The sequence below is a fragment of the Theropithecus gelada genome, chromosome 13, assembly GCF_003255815.1.
Source record: "Theropithecus gelada isolate Dixy chromosome 13, Tgel_1.0, whole genome shotgun sequence".
Taxonomy (NCBI): Eukaryota; Metazoa; Chordata; class Mammalia; order Primates; family Cercopithecidae; genus Theropithecus; species Theropithecus gelada.
Window position 1 is genome coordinate 11,063,460 of NC_037681.1, and position 18,301 is coordinate 11,081,760.

The window sequence follows — 18,301 nt, forward strand, 5'->3', positions numbered from 1 at the left end:
ACAGGGACAGATTTCTGGGCAAAAACTGACATGAGTCAATGCAGGCTGATGTGCAGAAAGACAGCCAACTCCACCCATATTTACCAAGGTCCATCAGTTACACCAAGGCAGCACGTGGGCCATGCAGGAGCCCTACAGATGCCCACCTGCTTGCAGGCAGGCGGCTTCACACATCAAGCCAGTAAACGAGCGCTCTCTCCATAGCCTCACACCTGCTTCCAGGAAACAGCCACTAAAATGGAATACAGCAAAGGAACATTTTGGACATATGCATAGCACCTAAAAAAGAGAGCACATCGTATGGGTAAATGCAGACAGAAACATGCTAGGAAGATTGTTCTCTAATTCCCTGGCGTATTTGGTTCACGTTTCTTTATTTGTAAACTTCAAGACTCCCGCCTGAGTAACTCAAAGTAATTAGTTAGGAAGGGGTGATCTTCAGGAAGGTGAAGCAGGGTGAGATCATCTTAACAAGACGCAACCAAGATGCCAGTTCCTGGGAAATGCTCTGCCCAATGTTTGCCTTTCACCAGAACATGACTGGCTCTCACCCAGCCAAGTGCACACAGCACTGTGAATTCCATGCACCCCATGGCAAACTCCACACCTGATTCTCCTTAGTATTCCAAGGGTACGGACCCCACCCTCACTTCCCAGGGTCTCTCCTGCCTTGTCCTCCATTAGAAATCTTTTTAGACAATCCGTGTCTATTTTCTCTCGAAATATCCTCTCACTAATCTGTTGTGATTTGTTTCACATTTTTGGTTCTAAATATTTGGAAGCTAATGATACACAAAAACAAACCCACATTTATTTTGGGGTGTCTGGCACCACAACTGCTGCTGAAGATTCCATATTATGTGGGCCCTTCCTATCATGAACAATCTCGCAAGGCAGAATTTTAATGAATTCTAAATTCTGATACATTATATTTAATTCATGTTCATACAATGGTAAAGTGTACAACAGAGACATGAAGAGTAAACGTGAAGCGTTAAATGCATCTCTGAGAACCCACAGAGTCCCTGTCTTTGCGTGATAAAGAGACGATAAACAATTTGTCGGAGAAGCGGAACATTTAAAATAGAATTAAGATAGCTTAATTTTCTTCCCCTTATGTTACATACAAACATTTCGAGGGGAACAGTTTGGCTTTGTACTGATCTGAAAGGAAAACGTGGTTTCTTGGAGAGTGGCTTAGTTTAGAAAGCACGTCTGAATGGTATGTAGGATGATTAACAGGAATTTTCTCATTCCTGAAGAACATGCAACTCAGAAAAACAAACTACTTCTAAGACAAATGCACCATAAAGAATCAGCTTCTTCTTTTACATGACTCACGGGATATAAAAGCCACAACGAGCATCACAACCACTCAACACCCAGGAAGCGTATCTACCAAAAATTACTGGGTCCATCTCATTTCCAGCCTGTGTCAGGACCAAGTAACCTGGGGGAAAAGCCTGATGTTCCCTAGACCAGGGGTCCGCAACCCCCCGGGCCGCAGACCAGTACCTCTGTGGCCTGTTAGGAATGGGCTGTACAGCAGGAATGGACTGCACAGCAGGAGGTGAGCAGGCGGCTGGTGAGCATGACCACCTGAGCTCTGCCTCCTGTCAGGCGGTGCAGCATTAGACTCTGATAGGAGCGCAAACCCTACTGTGAACTGCGCATATGAGGGATCTAGTTGTGCACTCCTTTTGAGCATCTAATGCTGACGATGTGAGGTGGAACAGCTTCATCCCGAAACCATCCCCTGGCCTCCTGCCACGATCTGTGGAAAAACTGTCTTCCACGAAACCAGTTCCTGGTGCCATAAAGGTTGCGGACTGCCGCTACAGACGAACTGCACTGTGACAGCTAGTACTGATAACAGCAAGAAGTCGACTGTGTAATAGGATCTTGATTATATACATATTAACACTGGAAAAAGACACACAATGTTGACCGTGATTACTTCTGAGTGACAAGATCACAGGACATTTGCTTTTCTCCTTTATGCTTTTCTATAGTTTCCAAAATTTAAAAATAATATCCCGGCTGGGCGTGGCAGCTCACGCCTGTAATCCCAGCACTTTGGGAGGCCAAGGTAGGCGGATCACCTGAGGTCAGGAGTTTGAGACCAGCCTGGACAACATGGAGAAGCCCCGTCTCTACTAAAAATACAAAATCAGCCAGGTGGCACATGCCTGTAATCCCAGCTACTCAGGAGGCTGAGGCAAGAGAACTGCTTGAACCCGGTAGGCAGAGGTTGTGGTGAGCCGAGATTGTGCCATCGCACTCCAGCCTGGGCAACAAGAATGAAACTCTGTCTCAAAATTAAATAATAATAATAATAATAATAATAATAATAATATCCCTGTCTTTAAGAGTGAAGACAACTGATTAATAGATTTATAACACTCAGGCATTTCAGAGATTACGATTCTGAGGAATATCTGTTTGCAGAAAACTGTGCCATACAAAGAAACTGATGACAAAGATGGCCGAAGATGACTCCTGTGGCAGCGGCACAGGTGTGCTGACAAAACTGCTCCCAAATTAAACACAATTACGAAAAAGGAGTACACTCCTATGACACTCAGCTTCTCAGTGATTTTGATTAATGGCTCTTGCTCACCTCAACATTAAGGAACCAGGAAAAGTTACAAAGACGTGAATCCCTAGGGGCCAGGGAGAACCGGGGAGCTGTTCCCTTAGCATTTTGGCAGCTAGTGCAACGGCAGCAAATAACCTGAACAGTCTGTGGGTGGGAGTCGCCAGTATTGACGCCTAGCAGGAAATGCCTCTCCCTCCCACCACAATCAGCACCCCCAATTCCTGAGACTGAACAGCCAGCACCCCCAATTCCTGAGACTGAACAGTAATCAGAAGAGGCGGAGTCAGGCCACACTGGGCTCCAGCGTCAGCCCCAGCAGCACTGTGTGTTCTTGGGCGCCTCACTTAACTTCTGAGTCTCAGTTTTTTCACATGCAAAATGCGGCTATTACAATTTCCCTAGTAGGCTCACCGTGAAGATGAAACAAAACACATGTGGGCACCTGTCACGGTACCGAGCACACTTTAGGCACTCAAAGAGAAATCATTATCATGGCCCATTCGCTGGGAAAATGCGTGTGAGACTGGTTTGGGGGACTTGGTTTATAGGCTTTTCTGCTGCATGAGCTTTCTGTTTGAAGTCACATACTCCTCAGCAGGGAGGGCAGGGGGCACTCACGCTGGCTGGGGAAGCCTGAGGCCCTGATACCAGCTACCACGAGGCCGCCTGCTGGGGAGGGCTCTGGTGACCGCTTTTCACCGCTTTTTAGTGTGAAGGTACTCGTGTTATTTGGATGGTGTTATTCCAGTGTTATTCTTTCTAGTATTATTTGGATGGTGTTAACTGCATCTAAAGTGATCCATTTGCAAGGAACCGTGTGTGTGTGTAGGCACATGTGAGCTAGAGGTTACCGATCTTTCCCATGGGTTTGGAGGGCCAAACTCGTGCCTGAAAGGGACAAGGAAGAATCCAAAAGAGGAGAGGAGGCCAGGGCCAGTGCTTAACATGAAAGAGATTGAATGCTCGGCCGAAGCGCCAGCTCTCCGAGGCAGGCCCTGGATTACATTATCTTTACACATCTGAAAATGAAAATTCACGGACATAAAGGAAGTATGTCATAAGGATAACTGTGTGTCTCCCAAGCCTGAGATTCACACCTGCAGCCTTCTCTGCATCCTACTGTGTCCCCTAACCTCAGACGGCACTAGACGCCGTGGCTTGGTCTCCTCTTGCTTCCTCCACTCTCTGAGCCACTCTGTCGGCCCTTCAGGCTGGAAACCCTTGAGTCATTCTAACACTTCCCCGAGGTGTTCTCCATCCAGTCAACAGAGTCCTAGGGGTTTTCCCTCCAAATCTCCCTCTTCTCTTTTCTCCTCCATCCCCACAGCTGAGTCAGGGCTTGGGATGTCACCCTGGGTCACTCTCGGGCCTTGTCCCCCACCTCCCACTGCCAGGCTCAGGCCCTTCCAGTCGTGTCCTGAAGACAAGGATCAGGACCCCTGCCGGACACCCCAGCACTCATCTCCCCCTTAAGCCCTGTGGAAACCTCCGGGGGTTCTCTTTTCACACCCAGGGCCTTTCCGGTATGGCATGCCCCACCCGCGAGGCTGCCCCAGCCCTCTTGCTCACCCCAGTCTGGCTGGCTCGCCGAGGCCTTCCCACACCTGTGGGTTTCTGTCGACCCATCCTCACTTGCACTCTCCATCCCCTCAAATGAGACCCCACATCCCCTCGCCAAGTCTCAACCCAGCTCAGAGTATCCTTCACATGAATGACTTCCTTCAGTTCTCAAAAACTTTATGAGACAAGCAGTCACGTATCCTGTTATACAGACGACGCAACTGAGGCTCAGAAGATTCAACGGCTTGTTCAAAGTCACTCAATGATTAACAGTAGTAGGTGGTGAAGCCTGGATTTAAATGCAGGTGATGGAAGACTCCAGAGTCCTCCCTGCTGCCCGCAATGCTATGTGCTCTCTGAAAGCACAGGTGCCCGAGCTGCACAACTCAGCCCTAGTTTCCCATGGGACAGGAAGGGACGGTGCTATTGTTTGAATGAGGACTGTCCATCTTGTGCCAGTATTATTTTCCCAATTAGATTACAAATACAAGCTTCAGAAAGTCAGGGACTAAACCTTATCCTTCCTTCACATGCCAACCACATGAAATAACATCTGACCAGGCTCCCCCTTCTGATCGGAACATACCCTATTATACTGCGGTGGTTGCTGCATCATGCCTGCATCCCTATTTCAAAGGCTTTGGTTACTGTTCTCAAAGGTCACTCACAGCAGAGAATGCAGTGGCTCAGACGGGATTTCCCAGGGATAGAGAAAGGGACGACTGAAGCTTAGACTCGGCTTCCACGAGAACCAGACTGTTGCGTTTGTTACCCACATGTCATTTCAGAGGTGAACAGCTCTGCCCTTGTTGAGACCTGTGAGAGTATTTATAATCACGATGACAGACCCTACAATCCTATAATGCCAAAATGAGAATTTCCGATGTCCCAGCAATCACAGAGGCTGTGAACCTAGGAGCTCGAAACAGCCTGGGGTGACCCAGCAAGAAGCAGAGATGGTTTTCACTTGCATGCTGGGGATATGGAAAGAAGCCTGATGAATAATTAGAGAAAGTTCTGAATCAGGTACTGTTAGAACCATTCTGTGAAGCATCAGCTGGGCACGTTGACATCTGGTGTTATTCTCATGATCTAGGTCCAACTGTAGCAGATACTCCATGACACTTTCTGGCCTCTTAAAGGCTTATGCTGAACTTAGGGCACTGTCCAGGCACAGCAGGGGAACCCAAGTCTCCAGACTACCAGCTAGCTTTACGGTCTAGGGTAGTCTCTAAACCACTGCTGATATGTCTACTTGTTTTAGAGCACAGGGAAATTACAAAAATGGTGCAAAAAACCATTATTTTCCCCAAGCCATTTGAGACTAAGCTGCCAGGACGATGTTCCATTACCCGAATACTGTATGTGTATTTCCACAAATAACGGCATTCATCAAAATCAGTTAATTTATATCAATACATGATTAACATCTAACCCTTGAACCCCTTCAAGGCTTGTTAGTTACTCCCGCGGTTTCTCATTTCTAAAACAAAGAAGTTGGTATAATTCTGACTGTGGGACAGAGTCCCCCCAAATGTACAAAGCGGCCTACCACTAAATCCAGATAGTCAATTTGGTATAGGAAAAATATTCAGATTAGATCTGAGGTCCCCTCTGGGTCTCGTAGCTGTGACTGCTGTGTTCTCAGGCTTAATTTTTTCCATCTGTGATTAGTAACGCTACTGAGGCTGGCCTGGGGTGCTATTACATATTTTCATAGGAACGGACATTTTCATAAATGTATGTACCATGTAACTAAAAGCAACTTGCCTGACTACTCTGCTAACCTGGGTCTTTAATCTAAGTAAAATCAGCATGCTTAGCATGAAGCACAGGCTCAAGACCCACCCCCTTCCCACTAGTCTGAAGACCTCTAATTCTTCCTAGACATAATTCTAGACTCTTTACTACTGATATAAAAAAAAAATGCATGTAAGTGTAAGTCGCTTGGTAAATTGCAAAGTGCTGTATAAATCGCAAGCTGTTGCTGCTCTCATTACATGTATTTATGCAGACTAACCCTAACTAAAGGGCCTTTAGCTACCCTGGGCAGAGCTGCCTTCTCTGGTTCCAGTTTACAGTCCGATACCCTGATCCCCACCTGCTACTTCTTGTAGCCATTACGCAGGTGGAAGAAAGGAAAGAGGGGAGCGGGTGGGCGGGGAGGAAAGAATTCCAGGTCAGTCTGATCTTAAGATAAACTGTTGAGCATGATTCTTGTGGTAAGACTTGGTGTGCTTTAAAATGAGAGACACTGGCTGGGTGCGGTGGCTCATGCCTGTAATCCCAGGACTTTGGGAGGCCGAGGGAGGTGGATTATTTGAGGTCAGGAGTTCGACACCAGCCTGGCCAACATGGTAAAACCCCATCTCTACTAAAAATACAAAAAGTTAGCCGGGTGTGGTGGTACACACCTGTAGTCCCAGCTACTCGGGAGGCTGAAGCAGGAGAATTGCTTGAACCTGGGAGGTGGAGGTTGCAGTGAGCCAAGATCGTGCCACTGCACTCCAGCCTAGGTGACAGAGCATGACTCCATCTCAAAAAAAAAAAAAAAAAAAAGAGAGAGAAACCTCAATGGCACCAACAGCCACTATCACTTTCGGCAGGTAGCTATACCAGAAGGAAAGCGACTTGGCTCCTGGATCCAGCATACAGCACCTAATGTGGGCATCCTTCCCCATAGAGAGGTGGTCAGAACCTGGTGCATGAGCCAGACTTCTTTTCACAAGACATGTGACGTCTGAATACGGTGCCTTTAAAGATCGTGCGTGATCTTAATGCTTTAAAAATGTTGTAAGGGCATCTATTGTTAAAACCAGGCAGATATTAATTTTTTACATAATGAGCAATTTGTTAGTCCACTTAAAATCTAAAATCAGACTCCATAAAGGTGTAAAAAGTAACTGAAGAATGCAATTCAAATTGCTCTCTTCTCCCTAGCAAAGGCATACCTATACTTTACTTTCACAAGAACACAATTTAGAAAATGGTTGACAGTTTTCCGTAAACATCGTTACCTTCACTGCTGCCCGGAGGGTTTCCACACCAGGTTTGACTCTCCTAAGCCACCTGCCCCAAGTCCCTTCTTTTGGGATCCACAACCCTTGGGTTCCTCCAGTGTAGCAATAGTGCCCTTGGGGCTCCATCCACGGCTTCCATGAGTGGAAACTTGGCAGAGGTGGAGAGAAAATTCCCCATCTGCTGTGCCCCACAAGTTGCAGTGGCAAGGAATGGTTCATCCAGGCATGAGAGGCAATCCTGGTAAATGCACAGGCTGGCAGGGCAGGGATCTACACTTCTCCGTCTCCATTACAGCGCCGCGGGCTTCCACGGCTCTCTATGGACCAGTGTGTACTTCTCTCTGGGCTTTCCAAGTTTCTTCATCCCCAATTCCTCCCCAGCTCTGCAGAGGAACATGGGATGCCCCTGCTCAAATCTTTAACTGTTTGTGATCACCCAGTGGAGACGCTTGAGTCCTGTGCACAGCCCAGGGAGGCTGGTTCACAGGGGTGCATCATCCTCCATGCACCCCTGTGAACGTCCCTCCAGCAATACGACACCCCTCCTCATTCTGAGACGCTCACAGCTTCGCGGGTCCCTGAGCCTGTGCGGAACGTATACACTCCGCCAGAGCAGGGGCTCTGTCCATCCTGACCTCTGGTGGAGGCTGACACTTGGTGGGTAGGGTCCCCCAGTGGATGCAGGAACTCTGAACGTTCTGACATTTTGTTCTGATGGTTGTTTTTGTTTTTTTATGGTTCATTTTTTGAGACAGGTCTCACTCTGTGGCCCAGGCTGGAGTGCAGTGTTGCAATCACTGCTCACTGCAGCCTCCAACTTCTGGACTCACACAGTCCTCCCAACTCAGCCTCTTAAGTAGCTGGGACCACAGGCACGTGCCACCACACTCTGCTATTTTTTTAAAAAAAGTTTTTTGTAGAGATGAAGTCTTGCTATGTTCCCCAGGCTGGTCTCGAATTCCTGGCCTCCACTGATCCTTCTATCTCAGCCTCCCAAAGCACTGGGATTACAGGCATAAGCCATCATGCCCGGCTCTGATTGTTGTTTTGAACTGATATTTTTCTAAAATAAATTTCTTAAAAACGAAAGTATAATAACAAGAGAAATAAGCAGTCAGCTTTGCAAACTCCTACAAGGCAGGTGTGCCCATAAGCCTGCCCCACAGACCCCAGGAAACAAGATCACCAAGACAGAAGCCCTTGCACCTTTACTGAGGCTCTGCCTTCCTCCCTCCAGAGTATTGTAATCTTAACTGTAACACCAAGTGTTGCTTTTCACTGCTTTTGGATCTTATGTAACAATCCTACAGCTGTACTCCTTTGTGACTTTGATCAGTTCAATTCCAAAGTTGATCCTAGCATGGATATGCCTCTTAGAACCCTGTCTATTTCACCCATGGGTGCCAGCCACCCTGTCCCCATCCAAAAGCATCAGCTCAAACCAGTGCAAAGGCTATTTCACAGTTAGCATTAGGGAGCCCTCTCAGTAGCCTCTGTGCTCCCAGCTCTGGGTTGGATCACAGAGGTACGAGTTCTGGAGCTGATCACGGCAAGTTTCTAACCACCCTAGGCCTAAGTGTGGTCCCGCTGGCAGGAATGCTGACGAGTAAGCCCTGGGGCAGGTCACGCTGGGTGCAGAAGTTCCAGGTGGGTAGGGTGGCAGGGTGAGCCATGGGCAGGTGGGCCTGTGAACAAACCCTCCTGAGGATATGATCAGGTTGTAAATGGAACCATAACTTTTTGGGTAATGTGAGTCAGCCCTTAAGCCTATGTTAACCACTGAAAAGAGAATTAACCTTTGGGGCCTTGCAGGGCTCCAGCTGGTGTGATAAAGTAGTAACGAAAAACTGCTCTTCAGTAGCTTGAGGGAAAATCTTTGAAAAATACCTCCCTGGGAGCAGCTTCCCCATCTCAAAAGATGTAGCATAGTGCTTTTACACCTCGCCTGCACGATTTTCTAAGTGGAGTTGCAGTATCAAGGCCAGACCTCAGCCCAGAACCACTCTCCGCTAAGCTCAGAGCTGTGCAGTCTGAGCGTTTCAAAAACATCAACTGGATTCTGCCAGCAGAAACAGTGCTTGATCATTGCTCCCTGTTATCTATGGCAAAGTTCTGACTATTCATGATCATAAGCTGAATATGAGAGGAGATCCAGTACACAAATATTTTGCCCATGTGAAAATAAGTGCTCAGGTTGCTTTATTCAATTTTAAATTATTGCAGAGAAAGAAGGTAAATACTCTCATGAGAGAGCTTTTTGTCAAAAGTACTTATGTCTTTCCTCCAGTTACCCTTACAAAATACTGTATGTGACAAAATTAAGTGTATTACCAACTTCAGGACAGCAAATGAGTACAAGAAAGCAGGAGGGAACTACACAGTTAGGGTAATCTACAGTTGGAGATGCAACACACAACACTGTGGCTTTGCTGGGGAGGCCGGTGCCATTTTATTCCAAAGCAGGGAGGAATCTTACCATGGATTTATGAATTTGGTGGATTCCCAAAGCAGTAAAAATGGCAAATGTGGATGATGCCACGAGTAGTTACTAGAGTGATCCCAGGAGTTAAAGATCAGCCTGTGCAACATGGCAAAATCCTGTCTCTACAAAAAATACAAAATAGCTGGGTGTGATGGTGCATGCCTATAGTCCCAGACACTAGGGAGGCTAAGGTGGGAGGATCACCTGAGGTCAATACTGCAGTAAGCAGGGATTGTGCCACTGCACTCCAGCCTAGGCAACAGAGTGAGGCCCTGTCTCAAAAAACACAAATAAAAACAAAAACAAACCGTGGTCAGTATACATGTGGTGTGCTTTTGAGGCTGTTTGTTCACTCCTAATACACAGCAGGGATAATTTCTGCTGGCTGCATAATTGGCTTGAAGTCATACTGTCATTCTGATGGTTTACCTATTTAGTTATCATCACCAACAATAATAGAAAGCCATGAACACTTTGGCTCCTATCTTTTAAGCAAAAAACAAAAAACAAAACACACACAAACAAAAAAACAACTGAGAGGCAGGAGGGGCTACGGAAAGCTTTCTCACTTTCCTTCTTGGCAATGCCACATCTACAAGCTTTGCACAGAAGTGCACAGAAGTTACTGCATGATGGTGAGACCTAGTCAGGGGGTGCCTCCTCTTCTATTGGATGCAGCTCAACAGGGCAAGGGAAAACTCATGCTGCTATAACAAGATCCCTTGTCCAACAAAAACTTCTAGGTGAGCATGATAAGGAGATCAAAACAACAACAAAACAAAGGGGAGAAATGGGGGACATTTCTCCCTCATGACCGGGATACTGATCCCCAAGAGCCTTTTGGCTAAGCAGATCAACTGCTATACTCAATACACGAGTTCAGAACACCATTTTATCTGTATTTTCACAATACCTAATGCTTAACAGGATTGTTTCCCAAGAACTGCCTGCCTGACCTGAGACCAAGCCTATGAGAGAGCTGATACACTACAGAACAGGATCTGACCTACTCAGCACAGGCCCAGAAGGCAAAATGAGAGCCACAGGAAGGAAGTTAAAGAAATGTAAAAATCTGACTCTATTTAAGGAAGAGCTTTCTAACAATCTGTTTTCTCCAAAAATGGGATTGGCCTACTCGAGCCGTCGCTGAGCATCGTCGCTGAGCTCCAGCAGGGCTGGATGGCCATCTGTCAGGGACGGGCGCGGGCCCAGCACCGGCTCCAGGATGGGCGGCTGGCTCAGTCTGAGAGCCCGGGAGTAGAGGCATTGGCTGAACCGATCACAGCTCCCGAAAAAACTAAGCATGCTGCATGGAAGATGTGGTTCATAGTTTTAATTTGTGGCTTTGTCTTTTCTCCTTCTAAAACACTGAGGAAGAAAAATGACAAGGTTTTCAAGGGAATTTCCAGGTCACCCAGAGAACTCGCCTGGCCTTGTTCTACTTCCTACCAGTCTCTGAGCATTTCATGCTTTACTGGAATCTTGTGCACACACACACACACACACACACACACACACAGAAGACACGACAAGTCAACAGTGTAACAATGTTTAGCATCACTAAAAAGAAGGTACTTTGGTGAAAGGCAGACATTGGAAAAATAAAGCTCAGGGCAATCTTCAAGTTTTTCTCTATTCATGCTACCCTCTTTTTCTGGTAACCACAGTCAATTAAGAGTTATAAGCATAAAACGGTTTCTTTCAAGTGGCATGCTTATGTGGGGGGAAAACAGATGAAAGGGAGGCAGCTCAGTGGAGGATCATATTACTAATGAAAAATGAAATTTCTCCATCAGGCTGAGAATCTATGATTCCCGGTGAGCTGGTATGATTCGTACAAAGTTCTGTGTCTCACTTGTCCCTCCAAATCATGGTAATAACCTAATCCCTACACAACAGTACTACCTAATACACGAAGGCTTTCAATGATTTTTGCAGAGGGAGTTTAGACTTTTCAAGATGGCAGAGAAGGAAAGATGAACATTTTGCAACACCCACCACGTTTGGTGGATAATTTTACTTTCAGTTTTCCCACGTATTCTTCATTCTCCGTTCCCCAAAAGAAAACAAATCCTCGCTAGAAAATTTTTTAAAACCCCAAGTAAATGTGACACAGGTGATAATATTAACTCATTTCAATAGCCAGCCCTTAAGTGATAACCTGCAGTCCTGGATACAGAAAACATTCTACTCATAAGAAGGTAACAACAATGTTTTAAATGTCAGATGAGTCATTCTTCAAAAAAGTCCTCTCAATTGTTTTCTAAGGTAATCTGAGGCAGTAACTACTGTCAGTCAGTCCCGTGTGCATGCACATGCAAAGGCAAGACTGGACACTGTTAACTTTGTGTAACTCCAGGAGGGCCCTGCCCATATCCTGACACCTGGGAAAACAAGAGGCACATGGGGAGAGAGCCGGACAACGGACAACAGTATGGCTGAACTGGGCCCCCACCCTGGAGAGGCCTCTGATGTCACACAGCTGGCCTCTTAGCTAACAGCACCCGGGACTGTGGTGTGACACAGCATCCATTTCAGAGTGGGAAAAAGTGCTTTGGCTGTCCCCTGCTCTAGGCATGTAGGCCAAACGGACAGGATTTTATAAGAGAGAAAGAACTTCATGTCATGACACCTGCAGAGCTGGGTAGACTTAGAGGTGAGAGTTCCAAGTCAGGGTCCTCTAAAGTTTTGATACAAGGAGATACCTGTGCAGGGGTCCCAGGCACACAGAAGTGTCTCCATACACAAGACCCCAAACTCCAGAATCTCCAGGAAATGACAAACATCCTCTTTCTCCATTTTCATCTCTTAATTCTCAGATTTTTAAAAAAGACATCTACGAAGATGTTAACATTTAAAACAGACTTTTTTTTTTGAAAAAGCAAACTAACTAGAAAGATGAACAGTGTCCCTTGAAATGCACAAGGCTTCCTCTCTCCAAAGGGTGGAACACTCACCTAGTGTGTCCTTCAGGTTCTTCACCAGGGAGCCCTTCTTCAGGCTGTTCTTCCGCTCCACGTAGTTGGACGGCACATAGCCCGTCCTGTTGGCCGCGTTCCTCACCCGCCACCACGTCTTGGAGTCATCCAGCAACCACAGCCGCTCGTTCTTCTTGATGTCCAGCTCCTGGTCCTGCTGGGCGGTGTAGTCCCACTTGGCTATCACAATAACTTCTTCTGTCATTTTCATGGAGTCCTTCTGCCAGCAAAACATTTGGAGATGCTCATTAGAGAACTACCCGGACACTTCATCCTTTGCACCAACTTGAAAAATTAGGCACTGACAGCTTTTATTACAACTCTGCAACCGATTTTCTCCTGGGTCTTGAAATGCTCGACTTTAAAATGACCTTCTTTCGACAAGCTTTAGTATTTGGTTTAGAAACAGCAACCTTATAAAACAAATCCTATGTCACTGTTCGCTGCACATGGGGAAATCTGACCCTCTAACAAAAACAAACTTGAAAAAAATTCTAAATAACATTATGATTAAATGAGTCCATTTCATTAAGTAACACTGCCTCCTGATAACTGTTAGGTTTACACTCATTTTCTCAGGATATGCTGTGTCTTATCAACATATTTAATAAATGCAACATAACCAAATTACTCCTATAAATTAAAATTAACATTTTACTAATACAAGGTGGTATCCTGGATTGGATCATGAAACCGTAAAAGAAAATTAGTGGAAGTACTAGTGAAATAAAAATAAAGTCTAATAATAATAATAATAAATAATTGTCAATCTCTTAGTTTGGACAACACACCAGTAAGATGTTACTGTATTTACCTAAGCTGTTAACACAATGAGAAACCAGGCAAAGGGTACATGGGAATGTTCTGTACTATGTTGGAAACTTTTTTATAAATATAAAATTCTTCCCCAAAACTTTCATTCACACAAAAACCTGCGCAGGGACGTCGGTAGCAGCTTTATTCATAATTGTTCAAACTTGGAAGCAAGCAAAATGTCCTTTAGTAGGTGAATGATAAACTGTGGTACATTCGGACAATGAAATATTATTCGGTACCAAAAAGAAATGAGCTATCAAGCCATGAAAAGACATGGAGGAATCTTAAAGGCATATTGCTAGGTGAAAGAAGCCAATCTGAAAAGGCTACACACGGTGTGATTCTGACAGTTTATCCTTAATCAAACTTCAGCCAGACTCCTTTGAATCTTCTTCCTATTAGGCCTTGACTTTTGTACTTCCGCATCCATCTCTGCATTGCCTAATTTTTGCAAGACTCTCCTGCTACGCTGCTCTAGCTGGAATCCTCCACCCTCAACATCTGATCAGCTTCCTCATCCTCTACCATCCCCCAAGTGACAGCCGATCACTCTGTCCTGCCTTCAGAAGAATCCTGTTCGGTCAGTTTAACCAGAATCCTCACCCTCCACCCTGATGTTTCCTCTTAGTAATTTTCCATCAGCCAACTCCCTTATTTTGCTCCTTGTCTATAAATGCCCACTCTTTCTTGTTGTATTAATATTAGGAGTCAAACCCAATCTCTTTCTTGACGCAAAACCCTACTGTAGTAGTCCCTCTGAATAAAGTCTGCCTTACTGTTCTTGTCATGAATAATTTTTTTCTTTAAAATTGTATGACATTCTGGAAAAGACAAATCTATGGAGAGAGTAAGAAAATGAGCCCTTGCCTGGGGCAAGAGGGAAGGGAGGGATGCAAGGGTGAAGCACAGGATTTTTAGGGTTGTGAAACTACTCTGTTCAATACTATAATGGCGGACACCTGTCATTATACATTTGTTAAAATCTATAAAATGTGGAACATCAAAAGTGAACATAACATATGAAAAGTTTATCAAAACAATAAATAAATGTGTATATTATATATCTAGAGAAGTCAATTCTGTAAGTAATAAATAGCAAAAGTATGGCTGAATAAATAAAATAATCAACTATTTTAGCAACTCTGTACTTCTTAGGTAGAAGATGCATCAGTAGTCTTTAAGCAGAAAAATTCAATATTCAGTCCTTAAACTAACTAGACATTTCTCCAAATTAGGGAGAAATGAATGGTGAAAAGACTCTGGACTAAAATCTCCTTCCTCCCTGATAGAAGTTCTCATTATTTTATAGGGATGACTTTAGGATTACAGGGGTCCTAAGCACATTGACTCCAGGGAAGCATAAATACCATTTTTAAATGAGTGTTTTCTACTAGATGCTAACAACGTTTTATAAATAATACATGTTTCTTTCATGAATTAACTTCCAAATTTAAAGATAACAAACGTTTTGGGAAGGAGGAAAGCCTCTGCATAATGTATACAATATTCAAGAGGATAAAGTTTACATAAAGCTCCTATCAGAACTGGAGACCATTTTGTTATCCAATTTCAGAAAATCTCAAGTGCATACCATGTGGAACTCACTAACCTGAGCTTTAAGTCAGATTAGACTTTTGAAAGTCATAAAGGCAGATTTTCTAAGTAACAACAAGAAGAGCAATAGCAGTAACAGGAATGGAATATTCAGAGAATACTCCATCTGAATACCACATTTCTTTCTTTCTTTTTTTTTTTTTTGAGACGGGGAGTCTTGCTCTGTTGCCCAGGCTGGAGTGCAGTGGTGCAATATCGGCTCACTGCAAGCTCCGCCTCCCGGGTTTACGCCATTCTCCTGCCTCAGCCTCCCGAGTAGCTGGGACTACAGGCGCCCGCTACCGCATCCGGCTGATTTTTTTATTTTTAGTAGTGACGGGGTTTCACCGTGTTAGCCAAGATGGTCTCGATCTCCTGACCTCGTGATCTGCCCATCTCTGCCTCCCAAAGTGCTGGGATTATAGGCGTGAGTCACCGCGCCCGGCCCCACATTTCTTTCTTAATTACACAATTTCCACAAGGTTTTAACAAGAGCAGCCCATTGCTTAAGACCAGTCAAGATCTCGCCAATCAAAGTTGTTTATCAATATTTCCTACTGCATGAAGAGCAGTTAAGTAAGGAGCTGGCTGGGCAGGATCTATTTTCATGCACACCGAACATCACACAGAAGCTTTAAAAATTCCACTACCTGTGAGCTGAGATCCGGCCACTGCACTCCAGCCTGGGCCACAGAGTGAGACTCCGTCTCAAAAAAAAAAAAAAAAATTCCACTGCCTGAGCCCTACTGCAAGCCAATTATATCAGTATCTTTATGAAAGAGGCCTGAGCATCCAAGGAGTTTTACATCTTCCCATGTAATTCTTCTGAGTCTTAGATGGGAAAGACCAAGTGAGAGAACCGAGCCACAAACAATGCCCCACAGAGATTCCCCTGGGCCGCAACCCTGAGCTCTGCGAAATGCAATGGGAAGTAAAAGTTGAGCAGTGATACGCACCTGCCACAAGCCAAGGCGTTTCATCTTGGGAAAACCCACCTTTCAGGGAGGTGTCCTCCTTCAGGAGACTGTGTCACAGAGATTGAGGGCCTTGTTTAATGGCAGTCAGGATTTGAGCCCAAGCCTGTGGACCGCCCCCTCCCCGACCCGCCCAACCGTCCGACGCGTGGGCTGCATTTTGATAGGCTTATTCCAACTCAAGAATTCTAAGATTCTAGGACACGTGAAAATTAAAAGTTCCCATACAACTAGGAAATGACTGCCTATTGGTTGGCCATAGCAATGGGTTTAACCCTATTTTAATGGGTCGATAACCACCCCCATCAATTAAAAAAAAACCAAACCAAATTAAACCAAAACAAAACCGAACCTGCTTCTGAAGACCAGGCAATCGACGCCCACCAATCAACAACCACCTCATATCAGAGGGCCAGCCGATAAACGACCACTTCACGCCAGTGAAATCTGTCAATCAACTAAGCCACACCAGACGGCCAGCCAATCAACAACTGCCTCACTGCAGTGAGACTGCTTCAGAGGGACAGCCAATCAATGACAGCCCCATTGGAGTAATCACGACTCAGTAGCTAAAGGTTAACCAATCCCTGAACACTTCCGCTTCTGGAACTCCAGGAGCACTGGAAGCCACACTTCCCAAGACCCTTAGAAAGCTCAGCTCCGGCCGGGCGCGGTGGCTCACGCCTGTAATCCCAGCACTTTGGGAGCCCGAGGTAGGCGGATCACGAGGTCAGGAGATGGAGACCATCCTGGCTAACACGGTGCAACCTGTCTCTAATACAAAAAAATTAGCCGCGGGTGGTGGCACGCTCCTGTAGTCCCAGCTACTTGGGAGGTTGAGGCAGGAGAATCGCTGGCACCCGGGAGGTGGAGCTTGCAGTGAGCCGAGATCGCGCCACTGCACTCCAGCCTGGGCAACAGAGCGAGACTCCGTCTCAAAAAAAAGGAAAAAAAAAAAAAAAAGAAAGAAAGAAAGGAAAAAAAGACAGGTCAGCTCTGTAGCGGTTACCGACCTAGCAGCCCAGTTTCCTCAATGAAGGAGGCACCCCTTCAGTTTCTTGTTCTGAAACTGAGTTGTGGCAATGCACTAATACAGCAATGGCTCCTTCATTTACATAGCCGGGCTGGGCTGCTGCCCTCAGAGACCCCAAAACAAGTGGGAAGGAAGAGTGCCCCCATCACCCTGAATCCTCACAGGCTTCGGTTTTTTCTCTCTTTGCCAACACGGGTTGGAAAGGCTGGCTGGAAGCCCATCTGGAGGGTCTTGTTGGCCAAGAGTTGAGGTTGCATCCCTTGGACGCTGTTTCTTAAAATCCAACAGGACCATGTGGTATTTTCAGTTAAGAGTAATTTGCTATGGTGCAGGAAGGATTCGAACAGAAAGAGACCACAGATGAACCATTATTCTACAATAAAATTAGACATACAAACTGACAAATTTCCAATATGAAAAAGCCTCAACAGAAGAAAGTCTGAAAAAAAATGCATTCCAACTAATTGACTACTGAAATTTTAAGTCAGAGATGGTATTCTGATTTAGTCTAGGCAAGACCATCACAGAGTCTGATCCAAAGAACAATGCATGTTTTTCTCTCTAGCTTAGCAGTTCAAGGAAACCTAATTTTTGGCTTCATTACTACAGCTAGTTAAGTTTATTACTCAGGTCTACCCCCAAAGAGAGAAGGGCTAAAAATTTGATATTATATAGCCAGATCACATCTTGTACGTCATGTGACTACTCTAAAACCCAGCTTAGCAAGACCCCCAAGTGATGCTGGAAAAACAGCTCTCAGAACCTCATGAGCTAAGCTGCTTTTTCAAGTCTTAGGTGGGAATGGGTTTAAAAACAAATAGGGATAGGTATGAAAACTATCTCAGCTCAACAGTTTTCACTAACCCCTAAAATTCGAGGAATCCTACTCTAGGACCCTATTTTCTTTCTAAAGACAATCCTATTAACTGTATCTTGCTGGGTTACACACTACCGATAGTAGCCAGTGTCCCCACAACATTAAAAAATGGTCACAGATATTTCCAAAGAGGTCACGTGGATCAAGCTGAACCAAATATTACAGAAGAAAGGAGTTAAGGGTCTGAGATTCAAGCTTAGCTGAACCATCTGTATGTTCCCCTTGGATTTCAGCTCTTCTGTAAAATGGGACACCACCACTTCCCTCAAAAGATACTTCTGATGCTCAGGAGAAACATGAGTACAAAGTGCTTTAGAGGGCAAGGTTTCGCATCATATAGGTGTGGGCCTTGCTACCACCTTAGCCCAG

At 45.3% G+C, this 18,301-nt stretch overlaps 1 protein-coding gene across 5 annotated transcripts in view; it reads right to left on the reverse strand.

Annotated features, from left to right (window-relative positions):
* Positions 1-18,301, reverse strand: part of NCK2 (NCK adaptor protein 2) — a 151,796-nt gene that overhangs the window by 28,288 nt on the left and 105,207 nt on the right. For 3 of the 5 annotated variants that reach the window (XM_025354629.1, XM_025354628.1, XM_025354626.1), the window contains one exon: positions 12,619-12,859. In XM_025354629.1, the coding sequence (XP_025210414.1) occupies positions 12,619-12,850 (232 nt within the window). In that variant the 5' untranslated portion in view covers positions 12,851-12,859. Of the gene's footprint in view, positions 1-12,618; positions 12,878-16,374; positions 16,399-18,301 lie in introns of those variants that run through there. The other 2 variants (XM_025354627.1, XM_025354625.1) reach the window with 2 other exon arrangements.